The 21,111-nt window shown below is 41.6% G+C and overlaps 1 protein-coding gene across 1 annotated transcript; it reads left to right on the top strand.

Annotated features, from left to right (window-relative positions):
- On the top strand, nt 1-18,407 carry LOC118242392. Its single transcript, XM_035533271.1, has 4 exons — nt 1-105; nt 497-596; nt 9,440-9,586; nt 16,227-18,407. Exon 4 carries the CDS (start codon nt 16,424-16,426, stop codon nt 17,945-17,947), a length of 1,524 nt encoding a protein of 507 aa, XP_035389164.1. The 5' UTR covers nt 1-105; nt 497-596; nt 9,440-9,586; nt 16,227-16,423; the 3' UTR covers nt 17,948-18,407.
- The last annotated feature ends 2,704 nt before the right edge of the window (nt 18,408-21,111 follow it).

Here is a 21,111-nt window from a genome sequence, read left to right as displayed (position 1 = left end):
TTGATTGGTTGTGGCGTTCATTACCACTGGTTTGCTTTCACGCTGAAGAATTCAATTTGAATCGTGGATCGATTGAGCAAGTCCATATTTACTTTTCTGGCGCAGGTTTGTAAAATGGTAACTAAAATGTTAGCTTAATTAAATCAAGTTATATCTTACTCACTGAACATAACTCACTTACATTTTGAGTTGCTTTGTAACCATAACTTCTCTTGTTACACAAAGGTTAAAAGAGAACGATGTGGGTTTTCCACAACATATCAATATCTTAGTTCGCTATCTTAACATAGCTATGGTTAATAGCAATAGTTAGGAAATTGCAGCCGAGCAGATTCATCCAGCACAGTATAACAAAATCTAAACATTTCATATTTTAGTCGTCATCTTCTGTCACTAATCAATGCGATTTTAACTTAAGATAGTGTAATCAACGTGTTGTTTTAGTTTTGCTCAATATGTGTGATACTGTAAAACTTTTCACTTACATGTAACCAAGATGGGGACCCGGACCAGCTTTAGTGTGCAGGTTTCTGAAGAGACTTGTTCAGAACCTCGGCTCACTATAGTGGCTAGTGCCCTCTAGCGGTTTTACTGAGGTACGGTACTCCACCTTTTTTGAAGCACATAACTTCAAGTCTAACGTCAAATTAAAAAAGAAAAACGCATTAATTTAATAATTGATAATTACAGTATAAATCAATAATCACAACACTTTGATCATTAGCAAGTTAAAAATCAAGAGTGAATTGTTGTACATTTACCATCAGTTAACGATTATATCAATGCAGCAATAATGTTTATACAATATATGATTTATACATTCGATTTTAATCATTTCACTTAACAAGATTATTTGGAATAATACCCAGGACAGTGATTCGTCTTGGGTCATACACGCAGTCTTCCTCCAGTCCGCTAGCTACTATCTTACAGTTAGGAGGAACCCAAGTTGTGTTATAGCCATAAAAGTACCAGGTTTTCTGTATGTAATGGCCTTGATAATCAACCTTACCGAACTGAACTTTCATCTTGAGGACCGCCAGCTGCTCATGCCACGTCATTGCTCTAAACTTGGTTTTAGAGGCGATATGTTAAGGGCAGACGTGAAAGACTTAATAGAAGTAGCTGAAAGGGCTAGACAGTGGCTGTGGATGAAGAGAGCACAGGCTAGTTTGGGAAATGCAACATAAAGATGTATAGCTGAGGTTTTCGTTGTTTCAGGTATGTTGAGGGCCAGACAGGTGAGTGGAACTGTCATGTCATGGTGTTGTCATGTCTAGACTGGTAACATCCAGATGGAGCTGGGGGCATGAGCATTTAAATGGTGCCAGTGCTGATGAGTATGGCCTTAGTCACTAGGGAGACCTGCATGAATCTGCTGTGTTAGGGGACGGTTTGGTGGCATAGTTGGTAAAATGCACTGATTATGCATTAATGATGCCAGTGGGGCTGGGTATGGTCTTAGTTGTTGGGAAGGGCCAGTATGGATTCACCAGTTCCATATGGATTTTACTAGCTCACCATTAAGCCTTCTGAAGATGTTGTGGGCTTAATTCAGCAAAAACAGCAGCAAAAGAGAGGTTCCTATCTGATGACCTCTGTGAATCGCTTGCGAGATAGTTGGTTGTTAAAAATGTAAGGTTTCATATTAGTGGAGTGTGTTGGCTGGTCCTTATGTGAAACCTTACTGCTGTACTGCAGGGTATTTGACATCTCATCTCTCTTTTGCTCTTCTTAATATTCTACCCTGAAATCATCTAATATATGGAGGTGCTTATCTGACCCCTGTGAAGAGCTTGTAAAGTAGTGGATTCTTAAAGGGCAGTATGAAGTGGGGTGGAGTGGGATCTGTGTGAAACCCTAATTGGTTTGGCGCAGGATGTTTGGCATCTTATCCTGTTCATAATTACATTGTATGAGCCAGTTTATTTTGCATAAGTGCAAATAAAGTGATCTAAAAATAAGCAAACAATCAAACAAAAACATACTTATTCTGTTCATGTGTTTTCCATGCAAAATGTCATTTAGGACTTGGAGCCCTTGGACCTTAACGAACCACTGATGGTAGCATCACACAAAACAGATTTTATTACATGACTGAGACATAATAAGTTAATATAAGTAAAACCCTTTAATGTTAAAAACACCACCTTAAACACCTTAAACATATAGTCATACATTTTACTGAGGTCTAAGGAATTTGATGTTTCCCCTGCTGTAATTGATGTAGCAGATGGAAACAATCAGATTGTAAGCCACCCTGATTAGAAGATCTCATATATACATATCATATATAAAAAAAATATATATAGTACATATACAATGAAATACCTTTTCCCACATATCCCAGCTTCTTTTGAGGCTAGGAGTCAGCCTTCATACAGCCCCTCTGAAGCCAAGATGCTTAAGGACCTTGCTCAAGGGCCCAACAGTGGCTGTATGGCAGAGCTGGAATTTGAACCCACAACCATCTAGTTTGTAACCCCCAACACTACACTACCACTACCCTTGATGGGCTACACCCTTGTTACAGAGAATGGATTCTTCATAATAAGGTTTATTCTTGCTTTTTAAACAGTTGCTGTGCAGTGTTCTTCACTTGTCCTGCACCTAAATTGGAGAAGAGAGAACTCTCTCCACAACAATTGCACCGTTGAGCACTAATCAATTAGCACGTGTCTCCCTCTAGTGGTGGCATAACTGGCACTGCGAGCCACCTCTTGCATCCATCCCTATGCTACCTCATTCTCACACTCACAGCCTTGGCCACACTTTTTATGCCACCTTATTCTTCTCCTGTTAAGTAACCCTCTCACATTTCACTTGGTGTGAAGTTTCACTTGGTTGCTCTGAAAACTGAGTTCTAAGCCATGTCTGCTGCTCGAACAGGCATGCCCATATCTGACTGTTTCTCTTGGTTCTGTGGTTACCTAGACCCTTGAAGCTGAAGAATGCAGTTGTAATGGTGGTATAAGTGAAAAGTGCTGCTCACACCCAGAACAATATATCGTAATTCCCATTCATAATTCCACCATCTGCCTTTTAAGGTCTTTTCATTGCTGTTCCCCCGCCACAAAAGCAATAACCATTTTATCTTCTTGTTGTGATATTTGAATTTAGGTATGCATTGAGGCATTGTGATACAGAGTTAGCCACAGAAACACCCCTTCATAAATACTACCATAATCCATCAGAATACTCATGTCACAAAGAATAATAACACATACTGTTTGGATGTTCTAAGAAGCGATTGATTAGCCAGCCTGAGAAAAGCATTACTTATACCTTTCTCAGTGCTGCAGTGACGCTGACATGGTAGAACTACATTATACTGTATGGTATGGTAGTACTACATTATACTGTATGGTATGGTAGATCTACATTATACTGTATGGTATGGTAGAACTACATTATACTGTATGGTATGGTAGATCTACATTATACTGTATGGTATGGTAGAACTACATTATACTGTATGGTATGGTAGAACTACATTATACTGTATGGTATGGTAGTACTACATTATACTGTATGGTATGGTAGTACTACATTATACTGTATGGTATGGTAGTACTACATTATACTGTATGGTATGGTAGATCTACATTATACTGTATGGTATGGTAGAACTACATTATATTGTATGGTATGGTAGATCTACATTATACTGTATGGTATGGTAGAACTACATTATACTGTATGGTATGGTAGTACTACATTATACTGTATGGTATGGTAGATCTACATTATACTGTATGGTATGGTAGTACTACATTATACTGTAAAAACTATTGTCTCCTGTGCCCTCACCTGAATTCTATCTGCTTCTTTCCTTTATTTTCCCCATATGTTCCTCATCTACCCCTCATTGTTCCCTATATAAACCTGCCCAGTTCTCCCTCGAGCATGTACTGATCTTAGACCTTAGTTCTGTGTTTGGATCTCCCTTATTTCTTGTTTTCACTGACTGCATTCTTTGGATTGGGTTATAATTTGTAAACCCACTGATGTGTTAAACCGCACATGAATCTTAACCATCTAGTTTTAATCATCTCACTTAACCATCTCGTCTGTGTTACAACTACACAATGTCAGATTTTTTCTAGAAGTGATTGTTATAAGGTTATAGAAGCAATCCAATTTTTGAGAATTCTAAACTGAAAGGACTCACAGATGCAGTTCAAACTTCTGGAAAATTCCTGAAGTCCGACACATCCTGAAGACCTGTTAGACCTGACTGAAACCCGTGCTACGCCCATAAAGATATGACATACTCAACATACTCCTGGTAAATTACACATGGAACTATGACTACATTTACTTTCACTTGCTATGATACAGGCCTTACTTCAGCTCCGAGACACCTTGTAATTACCACAAAAGATTTTCAGCACATTTACTATAGAATTTTTTTCCTGATATTTTTTTCAAAGTAATCACAAAGCAGTCCAGCTCTGTCAACAGTACCAAACTCATTTCAGTTAAAGTATTTTGTAACATTTTCCTGTTGTTTTTGTCTAAATCCTATATTATTATTATTATTATTATTATTATTATTATTATTATTAATGCATTATGTTGATCTAGATGGTCAAAGACACTATGTTCCCATGTCATTTTATGGTGCTTGCACACTAATGAACAGTAAGATGGGCTTGCATCCCCTATGTGTCTGCCCTTGTTGCATGTAGGGAAATTGAATTTTTAAAGGAGCACGGCTCAGCTGAGGACTCTGGGGGAAGCATATGGATGCAGGCATCATGACTGACAAAATGCTAGTCATTCTGGCTCCAGATAAGTACTATTTCATGGATAAAAATGGCTAGCATTTCACTCTGCGTAGTGCATTTACATTAACTGCACTACACAAAGTGAAATGCTAGGTATTAATTAATGAAATATTAATTGCAACACAGTGTAAGACATCTTCAGGGTACAGTGCAGAAACATCCAGTTCAATCCAGGTGGTCAAATGGTAGTTCAATGAAAATATCCTGGTACCTTGGATATATGGGTGGCTGAAATTACACTCATAGATAGTGAATTTTGTGCATACTGTGCCCATACTAAGAGGGAAAGATTGGTGATAAATTCAATTGAGAGATGGGCAACAGGGCTTGAGGGTACAGGAAAAGAAATAGTTTTCCATACTGTACATGAACTAAATGTCAAGTTGACTTCCTGTGCCAACATTGGCAATGGTGGGGCTTGAACAGACAACCTTCCAAATACTAGTTAAGTACCTTAATCACTGAGCTACGACTGCCCCAGCATACAAGCAACATTTTGACATTTAATGAATTTGTTGTTTCCCAAAAACATTCAATTCTAGGTTATCTAGCTTTCTTTTAGAAGTACTGTATTATGTCTTTGGATATGCCTCTGTTGCACCTAGTTTAATCTGTCTGCTGGTTGACCAACCTACACCTTTGCCTGTTGTCTTGATTACGTTTTTGCCATCCTGAAAATTCCTGAAGGCTGACATCCTGAAGACCTGAGATTGAAAGCTCTGTTATGCCACTAAATACATGACAAATTTCTGGTAAATTACAAATGAAACAATGATTCAGTTTATTCTCACTTGAGAAGCCTTTCTGTTCTTTTGACTATGTATTTGCCTCTTGAAGGTGAAGAAATAAATAAATACATTTTAAGAGCAGATTAGGGGAGTCACAATACCAGATCTTCATTATACGATTCTTGTTGCACAAAAGAATTCACAATTACAATGTAACTGTGACATCACTAGGAAATTGTAACATCTTTGAAAATATGCACACGAATCTGTTCCTTTCAGAGAAACCAAATTGACTAATCACACCCTGCCCATGCAGCTGCTTATGTCAGCTATCGAGTTTAAACAAGAGAGCTGCATATGAGCAAACTACAGTTGTTTCAGGGATACAGATTTTGTGTACACAACAGTGAGTAACAATGAGTAGCCTGTGAAATGTGATCTTAGATGCTGTGTGATATTAGATGCTGATCTGTTATTGTTATTAGGCAAATGTTTTAGCAAATGAGTTGATGTGGAGAGTCCGTAACCATAATTGTACAATAGCTACAAATGCAATAATTAACAGATAGTGAAAAAAAATAACTAGATGAATGGATAAACAAAAGATCCCTAAAGCCTAATATCTGTCTTAGTCACAAAATATAGTGAGGTTCATAGATAATTGGACCACATTTGAGGGCAAGCCTGGCCTTTTAGGGCAGGATGGTATCCATCCTACTTGGGAGGGCGCTGCCCTCCTCTCTTGTAACATAAGCCAGTCTTATGACAGTTCTAGTTAATCTTTGACAATCCAGAACAGAGACAAGGCAGCAGACAAAGAGGCTTAACCAACCTGCTGACCGCTATGGGATGTCACCCTAGGTACACCATATTGACATTGTGTCTGTTCCCTAAGATAAGCAGGACATGTATCAACTTAGTATTATTGAGGAATGCATAAAGGAAATCAGACACTGTATGTTGAGGAGCCTTCTATCACTTAATCCTGACAAAGCAGAGGTGCTTATATGAGGCCCACAGACAGCTAAGTGCTCGCTCTCTAAAGACTTAATGAACCTCAATCGTCTTCCGAACACATCTTCTTTAACAGTTAAAGCTCTTGGAGTGATTATGGATCCCAGTTTCTCGATTGAAGCTGAGGAAAATAATATTTCTAGGACCACCTTTCTTCACCTCAGCTCCTCTGAACAACTTCTCTGTTGCCCTTAATGGACATTCTTTTGTGGGATTGGTCTCGGACAAATGCACATCACTGGGACAAGACTAGGACCTCTAGAAAGTTGGACTAGACATTAATTGCTTATTTTTTTCATTTTTATTTATTTTTCTCTTAAATTATCAGAGGAGGACGTCCCCCCCCTTTGAGTCTTGGTTCCTCTCAAGGTTTTTTCCTCATACTCTATAGGGAGTTTTTCCTTGCCACTGTTGCTCTTGGCTTGCTCACTGGGGGCTTGGAATTGGACATTTGTAAAGCTGCTTTGTGACAACATCTGTTGTAAAAAGCGGTATATAAACACATTTTGATTTGATTTTTGATTTGATTTGAGTGGGAACAAAAGAGCATCTGCACTTAGATGGAATGAGTCTACGACTAAATGAACTGCCCAGTACCACAGTTCCTCATTGAGAGAGTGAGAGGGATTGTTAATATATTGACATTTTTTAAATCAATAAAGAGCAAACAGGTCTATATCCCTCACATGAAGTTGATTCTTTACCCTCCTTATCCATGATTGATATGATTGATGATCCCTTATAATAAAAAAAACCCCCACAGTTTACTCAGGGAGCCTTCAACAAATCTCTTCCCCATTTTTTTTACAATAAAAATCTTTATTATTTGGGTTTGCTATTAACTATAACCAAAGTAAACCATTAACTTGGAAATTGATCCTATTATTGTTTTTGACAAATTGCTCTCTGTGTGTACTGAACAAAGACTTCAGTACTACAGCACACTCTCTGTGTGTACCGTATGAGGACTTCAGTACTACAGCACACTCTCTGTGTGTATCGTATGAGGACTTCAGTACTACAGCGCTTTCTCTGTGTGCCCGTGTGTCTCCATACACCGACTGTCCTGCCATGCCTTTCCTGTATATCCTGTATATCTTCTTTCCTGTATACACCCCATAGTTTCCAGGCAACTCTGTCACTCCTCTATAAAAAACATTGCAGTGCTGCTTTCTCTGCAATCCTTTTTACATTCCAAACCAGGGCAGTTGCTCAAAACAACTTCTCATTATTTTCTTGACTTCCTCTACAATGATACAAGGTAAGAGTATTAGACTACTCACTAGTACGTACTGCACAGGTTTTTTGTGATAAGGGAGTGCACTACACAGACAGCAAGATATGCCATGAAGAAAGGAACACGCAAAGTTTATTCCATGATAAATTGAATATACATTATGCACTTTTTATACTCACATTGTATTTATACATACATTTTATACATTTACCTAAAATGCACACTGGAGAGCCCGCTGTTTGGAGATTACATAGTGACTAGAGCCGCCCTCAGAATGCACCCAAAGATGCATGTTTTCAGAAACCTTGACATTATTTGCAGGAAAACTTAGACTCCAAGAGTTATGTGTAGATGGTCGTAAACTTAGTTTTTGGTTGATGCAGAGCAACCTTTTCAGTTGAAGTTCCCATTTCAGGTGCGATTATTAATTCTATGGGAATAAGTGGGTGCAAGTTTCATGTCCAAAAACACATCAGCTGCCCGCAACCTGTTTGACTGATCCAGATATTGCTTTTCACATAGCTTTGTAATTGTTCTTGAGTCACTGTTTAACTGACTAAGTCATGATATCATATCAAAATTACACTTTTCTATTCATTCGAGAAGGGTAAATGAGGTAGTTGTTTCATATTGTGCTAGACGTGTCAACTATTGTGAATACAATTCCACAGGGACAGGATTAAGGAAAATAGGGAATTTTTCCTTAAACACTAAATAGTCCACAGCAGGGAGTTGGGCCAATGGGTGGGTTGTCCAATGAAAACAATTGTCGCTTTATTCTAGAAAAGTTATGCTGCAGTGTTGAGCTCCTTTACATCTTTACATGCCCATCCAACACCCCTGTGGGTAGCTGATTCAGGTAAATAATTGAGAAATAATGGCAGCAAAGAGCTTTCAAATAAAACCTAGATAACATAACATTTCTTTAAAACCCACTCCCCAGGTATGTGCCACTCATCAAACATGTGAAAATAGCTACAAAGGCTGTTAAAGTGTGGACAGAAGGGGCTGTCTCCTCTCTGCAGCATCAGTTTCATAACACAGAATGGAGCATGTTCTCCTCACAAGCCACTGTGGACTCTCACTCAGATCTGACCAAATACACCTCTGCTGTCATGGATTATATAAACTCATGTATTGATAATGTCACCACTGTCAGATATATGAAAATCATGGGAAGTTATGGAAAATAAAGAGCATGTTAGTTCAACTTCTCGCTTCCTCTCTGCCGTCCCTGTCACAGAATGCTCAGCTATCAAGAAGCGAAGCTAGCAGCCCTGATTGGGCTCACCTGCTGGCTTTCCAGGGGGCGGCTCTGGATCAGCAAAGGCAGGAGACTGGGGAGGTTTGCTCTATGGCACAGTTCTCTGCTCATGAATGATTATGCGGGTTTCATTAGAGAACTGTGAGTGGTATTCAACCATCCCCACCAGGGAAGGCTCTGCGGACAAGTGCTGTTGGGCCTAAGGCAGGGATTGAGATCCATGGCTGACTACGCCATGGAGTTCCGGACCCTGACTGCGGAAACATGTTAGAACGAACCTGTGCAGATTGACGTATTTGTGAACGGGTTGCGGGCTGAATTGCAGTCAGACCTAGCCTGCAGACAAGAGGGGAACACGCTAAACGAGGTCGTTCATCTCGCTATAACCTATGACCTCCTCCTGCAGGAAAGGCGTCGGTGCGTACAATGGGACTCCCCGCAACAAGACGGGACGGCAACCGCCAGACAGACCGACACCCCTGAGGAGCCCATGCAGCTGGATGCAGCCGGGGTGCAGCAGAAAAGAGGAGAAGAAAGAAGAGGCAACAGTATGGTGAGTTGTTCTCTGTCTCGTTCTATGTTTAAAGTGCCAGTTGAGGTGTTGTATAAAGGCCGTGTGCTTTCAGCCTCTGCCCTAGTGGATTCGGGAGCTGCGGGAAACGTTATGGATTGGGGATTCGCAAAGAGGCTAGGTATCAAGGCCATCGCCCTACGCTCCTTGCTAAGGGTACAGGCCCCGGATGGGGGTCCAGTAGGCCCAGGCTACATCACCCATATCACTCCTCGTGTCCTCCTCGTCACCAAGGAAGGACACACTGAACGCATCGCCTTTTTCCTATTACCCTCCCTCTCACACTCTCTCACCCTAGGTCTGCCATGGTTGCGTACGCACAATCCACAGGTGCTGTAGACAAAAAAATGGATCCTGCAGTGGGCACTGTCCTGCAACCAGAAGTGCTTCCCTAACAAGGGATGACCCCTCCAGTCGACCTCGATAGAGAGTCCAGAGGCCGAGAAGCAGGTCCCGATTCCCCAGGAGTATGAGGATTTGGTGCAGGTCTTCAGCCCCATCAAGGCCACGCAGCTTCCGCCCCATTGAGACTCGGACTGCGCCATAACCCTCAAGGAAGGACCGGTGCACCCCCTGTGTAGAATCTATCCCTTGTCGCAGAGGAGCGGGCAGTGGAACAGTACATCATGGAGGCGTTGCAACAAGGGTACATCCCCCCTCTGCCTCTCCAGCATCAGCAGGAGTCTTCTTCATGAAGGAAAAGGATGGGGGTCTGAGACCATGCATGGACTACCGGGGACTCAACAAGCTGCTGGTGCAGTACCCATACCCCCATCCCCGGGTTCAAGCAGTGCTTGAACAGCTGAGAGGAGCCAGGTACTTCACGAAACTTGACTTGCGCAGCACATACAACTTAATCTTGGTAAAGGAGGGAGATGAGTGGGAAACAGCATTTAGCGCATCCAAGGGCCATTGAGTATCTGGTTCTGCTGTATGATCTGGCAACGGCTCCATCAATATTCCAGGCCTACATTAACGAGGTTCTGAGGGAGTTCTTGTCATCCGTCGTGGCCTATATCGATGACATTTTGATCTGTTCCCCTGCTCCAGACCTTATTGCGGAACCATCTGTACTGCAAAACTTTAAAATGCAAATTCCAATGCAAGGAAGTTGACTTCCTGGGGTACGCTATTCAGGAGGGTGTCACGTCCACAGACCGGAGCGTTCCCCATTTCCCGGGCAACCTAGTTACTTCTGGGTTTATGTCAGTCTCTGTGGTTACCTGTCTCCTCCCCTTAGTCTCCAGCTGTTTTGAGTTTGTCCTTAATTGTAGTGTTATAAAAACTCCGCCCCTACGTATCTTGTTTGTTGGTCATTGTCATTGTCTTAGAGTGTCTCTACCATTGTATTTCTGATTCGATCTCGTTTTTTCTCTGTGTTTAGTCCAATCTTGATTGTTCTCTATGTTTAGTCTGATCTCGTTTGTTCTCTGTGTTTAGTTCGATCTCGTTTGTTCTCTGTGTTTAGTCCGATCTCATTTGTTCTCTGTGTTTAGTCCGTTCTCATTTGTTCTCCAAGTTTAGTCCAATCTCATTTGTTCTCTGTGTTTAGTTCTACCTCGTTTGTTCTGTGTTTGTTTACACTTGCTGCATGCTGCTTTCCTTGTTTAGTTCTGTATCTTCGTCCTCAATATTGTTTGTTCACCTTATGTAGCCCGGTTCTGTGTTCCCATTTGTCTGTCTTTATGCTCACCGTTATGTTTTATTATTGTTGTTCTCTTTTAGTCTTTCTTTAATGTTTTATTCCCTCATTGCCCATTTCTCGCCACCACCCTGTTATCATATTATTTTTCTATTAGTCTGTTTGTTCTTCATTCTAGTTTGTATTGTTAGTCTGTGTTGATTATTAAACTTATTTGTTTATTCTAGTCAATCTGTTTGGTTCGTTATGGCGTCGTCACTTCGAACCTGCGTTCACTCTCCACCCCCTCCCGCGTTACAGAGGGATGTGTAAGTATGCAACCAGGCAAGGTGGGGGCAGTGCGAGCTTGGCAAAGGCCACTTAAAAACGCAAGGCATTGCAGTGCTTTCTTGCCTTTGCCAACTTTTATAGGAGATTTATCAAATCCTTCAGTTCACTGGCGAGGCCCCTCACAGACCAACTCAAGAGACCTGCACAAAGGATCAAATGGACCCCTGAAGTATAAAAGGCATTCGAGGAACTCAAGACTTCTACACCTCACCTGTCCTACAACAACCTGACCCAGAGAGTGTGTTCATGGTGGAAGTGGATGCCTCTGACATAGGAGTGGGCGCAGTGCTGTCCCAACTTAAGGAGAGAGAGGTGGCCTGTGGCCCATCGCATACTTCTCCCGGAAGCTGAGTTTGGCAGAGAGGAACTACGGGGTTGTGGACTGTGAGCTCCTGGCTATGAAGCTCGCTTTCGAGGAGTGGCAGTATTGGCTTGAGGGAGCACAACAACCATTCACCGTGTATACTAACCACATGAACCTGGAGTACCTCCAGACCACCAAAACATTAAATGCCAGACAGGCTAGGTGGTCAATTATTATTATTTTTTCTCCAGATTTCAGTTCCGGGTCACCTACAGGCCTGGGGAGAAGAACACACGAGCGGACACGCTCTCTCTGCAATACAAGGCGGAGGCCTGGTCAATGACCACAGAGCCTGTTCTCTCGCCCTCTTGCTTTATGCTGTCTCTAGAGTGGGAACTAAACCGACAGATCAAGGCTGCTAACCCACATCCATAGTGCCTCGCCAATCGCCTCTATGTCCCACTGACACATCGAAGAGCCCTCATTACATGGGCCCATAACTCTTTGGAGACGGGTCACCCAGACGCAACCCGCACCACACAACTGCTAGGGGCATGGTATTGGTGGCCAGCTATGCATAAAAAGATAGTGAGGTATGTGGCTTCCTGCACTGACTGCTCACGCAGCAAAATGCCCCAGGTACCTCTAGCAGGTAAACTCCTACCCCTGTGGTGGATTTTGTGACTGACTTACCGGTCTTGGATGGCAACACTGCTATCCTGAGAATAGTGTATCGATTCTCAAAAATGGCTTTTTTTGTTCCTTTGGTAGCCCTGCTACCACGCTAGAGATGGCAGACATACTGTTCCGCCAGGTCTTCAGACAGTTCAGTCTACCTGAAGACATCATTTTTGACTGAAGCCCCCAGTTCACATCACGGGTGTGGAAGGAACTGCTAGGGAAGCTTAACATCATGGTTAGCCTCACGTCCGGCTACCACCCTCAGGCTAATGGGCAGGTGGAAAGGGTTAATCAAGAGCTGGGTAAATTCCTGCACCTCTATAGTAAACACCATCCAGAGACATTGAGTACGTACCTCCCATGGGCAGAGTATGCACAAAATTCTCTGACACACAGGAACCAGTCTCACCCCATTTGAGTGTGTTCTAGGCTACCAACCATCTCTCTACCCCTGGAACACCCCTACATCAGAACAGCCGATGGTAGACAGATGGTACAGAGACAGCGAACGGACCTCGGAGGAGACACACCAAAGACTGGCGACAGGCGATCCCTGCCTACAAGAGGAAGGCGGACAGGAAACAGGGAGAGACCCCACAGTATGCTATCAGACAGAAGGTGTGGGTCTCTACCAAGGTCAGCCGTGCTGGCACCACAGGCAAGCTTGAGGTGAGATGTGAGGGCCCTTACTCCATTACTGTCAGGATCAATGAGGTAACCTACAGGGTTGGCCTGACAGGGAGCAGTCGAGCTTCCCGGGCCTTTCACGTTTCTGCGCTGAAGCCCGTGAAGGAGGGTCCCCTCGCCGAGCCGGAGCGTTCCTCGGGAGGCCTCTGGAGATAGAGGAGCTTACAGTATGTGGGCTCTGCTGGACTCCCATAGGAGAGGGAAGGGCATCCAGTACCTAATGGACTGGGAGGGGTACAGTCCGAAGGAACGCTGTTGGGTCCCGGCCTCCCAGATTTTGGGCCCCGAACTCATTGCCTTGTTCCATAGGCTGCACCCACTGAAACCTGCCCTGAGCAGGAGGGGCCGGCCGCGTGCCAGAGGCCTGGGGTCTTTGGAGAGGTTCTGTCACGGTAGACTAGTCCCCTACCGAGAGGGATACACCCCCTACAGCCGAGCAGAGTAAACGCATGGAAAGTCGCTGGTCCTGATGGTGTTCCAGGATGTGTCCTCAGAGTGTGTGCAGAACAGCTAGCTCAGGACTTCACTGACATCTTCAATCTGTCATTGGCTCAGGCTGCTGTTCCAACATGCTGGAAGACATCCACCATCACGCCAATGCCAAAGCCGTCTTTTGCAGCAAGTCTGAACGACTTCTGCCCTGTTGCACTCACACCCATCACGATGAAGTGCTTTGAGAAACTTGTTCCCAGTCATCTGAAGGCTGCACTACCACCATCACTGGACCCCCACTAGTTTGTGTATCTTACAAACAGATTGACCGAGGATGCCATTTCTACTGCTCTTCACTCTGCCATCACCCACCTGGACAATAGGAACACCTACGTACATATACATTTCATTGACTTTAGCTTTGCTTTCAATACAGTCATTCTACTAAGCTAGTTACCAAGCTCATTGACCTGGGAGTCAGTAGCCCCCTGTGTAACTGCGTGCCGCAGGGCTGTATGTTGAGCGCTCTGCTCTTCTCTTTGTTCACCCACAACTGTGTGCCTCTGCATAGATCTAACATCATCGTTAAGTTTGCAGATGACACAACCGTGATTGGACACATCAGCGATGATGATGAAACAGGGAGGCGATCCAGCATCTGGCAACCGGGTGTTCCATCAATAACCTCTCCCTCAACACCGAAAAGACCAAAGAACTCATTGTGGACAACAGGAAGACCAAAGGCTGCACATACTCTCCTGTTCATATCAATGGAACAGAAGTAGAGCGTGTTTCCAGCTTCAAGTTCCTGGGCGTCCACATCTCTGAGGATCTTTCATGGACACTCAACACATCTCATCTGGTTAAGAAAGTGTACCAGCATCTTTATTTCCTGAGGAGACTAAGGAAGGACCATCTGTCTCCTCAGATCCTGGCTAACTTTTATCGCTGTACCATCGAGAGTGTTTTGACCAACTGTGTGACAGTGTGGTACGGCGGCACCACTGTGGCTGACAGGAAGGCCCTGAAAAAGGTGCTGAAGAATGCTCGTTGGTACACAGCTCCCCACCATTGGAGACGTTCACCACCAGCGCTGTGTACACAGAGCACGCAGCATCATCGGGGACTCCTCCCACCCCAACCACACACTGTTTAACCTCCTGCCATCTGGGAGGAGATACAGGAGCATCCATGCTAGAACCAGTCGGCTCAGGTCCAACTTCTTTCCATTCACCATCACTTTACTTAACTCTACAATACACCGATAAATACCGCTGCCCCTACTTCGTCTATATGGTGTACCCTGGACTTATTTATATTTAGCATTCACCATACTGGATATAGTGTATGTACATGATACACTGTTTATATCTATTCTGTACATGCTATGTAAGGATACACTGTAAATATTCACTATATTATTGTATGTACTACCTACATTGTATTGTAATTTATTTTGTTATACTTAATATATTATGTATATATCCTGTTATACTTTATATATCTCACATATCTTGTTATACTTTACAGACACACACACACACAAACACACACACACATATATATATATATATATATATATATATATATATATATATATATATATATATATGCACACACACATTACATATATATATATATATATATATATATATATATATATATGTGTATGTATGTGTGTGTATGCATGTATGTATATATATATATATATATATATATATATATATATATAAACAACTTTTACATATATATTTTATATAGTTATATACTGCATTTCGTTGCGTTGTACTTGTACTGAGCAATGACAATAAAGTTCTATCTATCTATCTATCTATCTATCTATCTATCTATCTATCTATCTATCTATCTATCTATCTATCTATCTATCTATCTATCTATTATGATGGTTGATCCTATGTTGGAACCTCAGATGCTATAAATGTATTCTAAATACTTTAAACCTTTTGTGTATTTGAACAAAATTCATTACTAAATACATGTATCACATGATATTCAATATTCAGGTGTCAAAATGTGTTTAAAGTATTTCCCCAACCCTGCACTCCTGTTAAGAGCTGCCCTTGCAGGTTTCATCTTTATGACACTGCTGATATAATACTGACACTACACACACTTTTGAAATACCACACCCCCAATTTATTTCTACCTTGTAAATTGAGTAACTCCTCAGTTGGGTTTTATTTTCTCCAAGTATTTATCCCTATTAGAGTTCTAGTCAATTCCCACCCCTCAGGAAATTCTCCTGACACACAACAGCTGCCAATCAGGGAGGGAAAGCATATTCAAATGCACATGCAGCCAATCACCGCATCTTTTCAAGCTGCAGTTCATACATCAGGGGGCAGAGTAACATGCTCAGAGGACCCTCTTCTTATGCATGAGCTCACAGACACCCATGATTGGCAGCCTTACCGTAACTGACAGGAGAGTGACTATGCCACCCTTACACTCTCTCTGTCTCACACACAGACATACACACACACACACAGCCACAGAAAACTTGACTGTTCATTTTTCTTTTTCAGTTTCAGGGAGAAGGGGCCCTACCAAGCCACTGAACAGATCAGTCTTGAATGAAGCCATCTTAAAGACTTCAAATTACAATCGCAGCATCACTTACATTTACGTGACCACAAAATATTCACTGTTTACTATAGCCATTGAACACTAATATTTGTGTCATTCTCTGAACTGCAGTAGAGGCAATACAAAAGGCGCTGACATGGCTTCTGCTCATCCTGAGACACTTCATGTCCTCACCTGGAATGTAAACGGCCTACCAACTGCATTACATCCGAACAAAAGGGTAGATCCAGAGACTAATGAACATCTATTCTCAAAAATAATTAAAGATGCACATGTTGTGTTGTTACAAGAGACTCATATTGGCAAGAAAAATGAAAATGTTATCCAGAAGCTTTCATCCAACTGGCACTTGCATTACACAGTGTATAATACAAAACAAAGAGGAGTTGCTATATTGGTGAACAAGAAACTCCAGTTCCTGGTATTAGAGGAGTTTAAACACAGTGATGGAGAATACATAGTCCTCCAATGTGAAATAGAAGGTCAGACGTACATTTTGGTGAGTGTTTACAACCATAGCTCTGACAAAAGACTTCTCAGTGGACTTTCTGATCATCTACAGCAATACACCACAGGAGTCTTAGTGATTGGAGGAGACTTCAACACTGTGCTAAACCCATATATGGACAAACAGTATGCAACAGTATCAAAAAATCATTCAGCATTACTGCCTAGCCTAAAGAAGTTCATGAGGGCTCATCAGCTAGTAGATGTCTGGAGAAGGTCTACAAAAATCAAATGCTTCTACACTTTCTACAGGAACAATAGCAACTCAAGAATTGATTACTTCTTCTTGCCAGAAGAGTGTGTTTGGCGTGTGAAGAGATGTGAAATAAATGACGTACCCTCTGATGACCATCTGCCCATCAGTCTTTATTTGAACTCAGAAGACAGTGCAGCCAACATACCCCTAAACCCTATAGTCAGAGCCCGACCCTGGGAAGAATCGATTCTGTGGATGATTACGAGTAGAGAGATTGAAGAGGCCATCAAGTCTCTACAAGTGTCTGACACACCAAGGCCTAATGGAAGACCTGTATCCTATTACAAACAGCGATCCCCTGAAGTCATCCAGGAGCTGATAGGCACCTATCACAGAATCTGTGATGGGTTATTTAACTTTGATAATACTAGCTTTAGTGCATCTTTTGCAAAACAGAATTTTCATTTCTTTAATGTTGACTATGTCATCTTGGCCACAATTCTGGCCAGGCACTTAGAATGTTCCCTGAAACTGCGTAATCATAGAAGGGTAGACTATGAAACACATGTCCCCATCTACTATTGTATTGTTGGACATGATGTTATATCTGTTGAATGGGGGGAGCTCGAGAAAGCTATTTCAAATGTTCTTCAAGCAGGAAATCCCCTTTTGAATATCCTGGAGAGAATGCTCCCCAGAGAAGGCTCACGGATACTTCTATACTATGGCTGCCCTTTGACTCCAGTGCTGAGGAGCTTTCTCGTGAGGAATCGTGCTGAAGATGATTTGGAACAAAACCTGAATGTCACACCAGCCGAGCCCCTCAGGGTTTATGGAGATGATGTGATCGCGGTCATTCCTAGAGTACGGCGTAACTTTGATCAGGATTTAGAATGTGGGGCCTTTATAGTGAGACGAGGCACTGCATCTGTCCTTCATGTCTTACCTTACAATTAGAGACTTATTCCTCACATTGATACCTTCACACCTTTATAATAGTGTCAGTGTAGTCATTGAATAATTCATGGTTAGGGATGAAATTATTGCAGACCATCCACTCCTACTTGCTTTGGAGATGATGGTTCAGACTGTGGAGCTGCAGTCTATGAAATAGCTTTGTTGCCTTTACCAGGCTGAAAGTATAGACATTATTTAATCTCTAGAATTCTTAAGAATGCATATACTAATGAGTTATGGGTATTGTAATTTTGTCAAGTGTACTGTTGTACATGCATGATAATCATGTTATTGCATATCTCAGCCCTTTGGTGGATATACAGCTATGTTCTAAACACCTGTTGAGGAGGGGATGAGCTGTTTCTGTGTTACTGTTACAAATGACACTGCATGTGAGTCAGTCTCGCTGGAATATTCTAGATGTGAAGACTGGCTCCCTGGCACACCTTGTAATAAAGGTTTTTGCTAAACCCTTCATTTAGGCTTGGTTTTCCCGTTACTCTCGATTCTGATTATTGCCTACCCCTTGTTAACAACAAAACCAAAAGTTATCACATACAGAGTGAAGCAGGTACAGAGAGCATGGGTACAGTACTGGCACTGAGAATATAATAGAGCTCAAGATTACACTGTCTGTTATACTGAGAAAACGTAGGTGGATAAAAGTCTGCAGGATACTGTACTGCCATTAGACCCCGGTCTGGCTACTGAGAGTGGGGCTCTTAGATCTCCTCTATTCATAAGACTCTGTAAGCCAAAATAAAGTACAATATCTGTCTTTAAAGTACATTGAAGAAGGCAGTTTTTGGAGAGCAGACAGGAAACATGGTCATATAGGCTTCTGTTTCAGTTCCACTTGTTTAGAATGACTTTATCAGATGAATACTCAGAATTCCAGGGAGCAAGATTAGTACAGGAGGAAGTGAGACTAACAGCAATACAAAAGTAAGGTGGTCTTGAATTCAGCCTGCTGTCTTTTTCTGAGTTCTCTATGACAAAACGGATTAATCTGTATGAACTGTAAAATCAGATTTGCTGGAGAGAGCAAAATGGAGATGAATGAGAATATATACGCAAACACAGAAGTTGCTGAAGACAACAGGTCTGATTCAGAAGACAGTCAGAATTCATATGAAGATATCAAGGATGAACTGGACATTCACAGGACCAGAATTAAGGGAGCTGAGAGCTCAGGTGAGTGTATTCATATATTTTCTCTCTCTCTCTCTCTCTCTCTCTCTCTCTCTCATATGTATGTCTTTCTTACAAACTATTCAGCTAGACTCTGAACAATACTTTAGATGATGCGTGTTCACATCATCTCAATCTCTGTCCTGATTTGCAGTGAAAAAGATTTTGTAAATCGTACCAAACAATGAAATATATATTAATATATCATCAGCTTATATATTTGTAGAAAAAAGCAGACTTACAAAGAGAGTGCAACAAAATAAATGAAAATACTCACAGCAGGGTGTAACTTTTCATTTAAAGCATTAACATCAGTGCAGTATAGGTCACCTTACGTAGGTGTTATTAACACCAGTCATCATATTACTTTAAACATTTGAAGGAGTGTAGTGTAGTATCAAGTTTTACAGGTCCCACATACATACTTACTGTTATGGTTGCAACAGAAAGCAATAGGGAGGCTGGACACAAACACTTAGAAGAGCAAGATTTATCCAGGGTTGAACAGATCCGGAATCATGGCCAAACCTGCAAAACAATAAAAACAAAACAAAACAAACACACAAACAAACAAAAAGTATGAAAGTAAAAGAACAGAAGCAGAAACACAAACAAGCAAGAAACTAACAGGAAACAAGGCAGAATACCAAATGAAACACAAAAACAAATAAATGGACAGCTTACATGGACAGCTTATCAAACAATGTCCAGCAATAGGGTAAGAATCAAGATTTAAATAGACAGACTAACAAAGGCAAACTATGAACAGGTGAAACCAATACATGATGAATAAAACTTAAACAAAGAGAGCACCAGGAATGGAGCGAAAACAAAGAGAACATAACAGGGTTGTCAAGGGAACCACAATGCCAACGAGGGGAACCCTGAGAAAGGATTATTTTAATTAGTTCTTTAAAAAAACACATACGACATTGTTTCCAATTATGCTGTGATGTTAGCAGAGGGGAAGGGTAACAGTGGTCTGAATTCCCTGATGTAACCTTCAGTAGTCCTCCCTGTTTCGCATGTAAACAACTGATATAATTTTTTAATTCTTATTTTTAAAAATGATTATCTTCCAGCTTCAGGAACCAACACTGCAAGGAGCCGATGTTCCAGACTGGCTTCAGTTTGTCTGGGGTTGCTGTGTGTTCTCCTGCTGGCTGCCATCACAGTGATGTGGGTTAAATTCACTGCAGAGAGAGACCAGTTCCAGACCAGTTACAACAACCTGACTATAGAGAGAGACCAGTTACAGACAATACTCATCAACCTGACTATAGAGAGAGACCGGCTACAATCCAGTTACAACAACCTGGCTATAAAGAAAGATGAGTTAGAGACCAGTTACATTAATGTGATGAAGGAGAGAGACAAGTTACAGAACAGCCAGAGAAACAAGAGGGCACAGTAACAGAAGGAGAATGACAACCTGCAGAAAAAGTTGGCAACTTGGTGAGTAACCAAAACAATAAATCAAAGCAAACTAGGAACTTCACTCAGTACCAAAAAGAAACCCTTATGCTCACTAATACACTAATATTGCAGAGTGACACGTGACTCTGAGTCAACTTGGAAGGTACTTGAATTTGTTCTAATAACCTTGCTAGAAGATGGTCCATCTGAGTATACACAGTCTGAGTACATCCGTCTTTTATATATTTAAAATAAAGTCAAAGTCAAATTTCAAGGTCAAAGTCAGCTGTATTGTCATTCAGACTATACAACAAGTAGTGCACATCTGAACGAATTTGCGTTTCTCCAAACTCTGATGTGCAAATATACACTATACATAAAGGTAAGTGCATGAGACAAGACACAGTATAAATACACAATTAAAAAAAATAAATTAAAAAATATCTATCTATCTATCTATCTATCTATCTATCTATCTATCTATCTATCTATCTATCTATCTATCTATCTATCTCTCTCTCTCTCTCTCTCTCTCTCTCTCTCTCTCTCTCTATATA

The sequence above is a fragment of the Electrophorus electricus genome, chromosome 14 (assembly GCF_013358815.1).
Source record: "Electrophorus electricus isolate fEleEle1 chromosome 14, fEleEle1.pri, whole genome shotgun sequence".
NCBI classification, from domain to species: domain Eukaryota; kingdom Metazoa; phylum Chordata; class Actinopteri; order Gymnotiformes; family Gymnotidae; genus Electrophorus; species Electrophorus electricus.
This window is presented reverse-complemented; position numbering and strand designations above follow the sequence as displayed.

Coding starts and splice junctions, on each gene's coding strand:
- LOC118242392 (XM_035533271.1), top strand. CDS start 16,424: ATGGCTTCTGCTCATCCTGAGACACTTCATGTCCTCACCTGGAATGTA.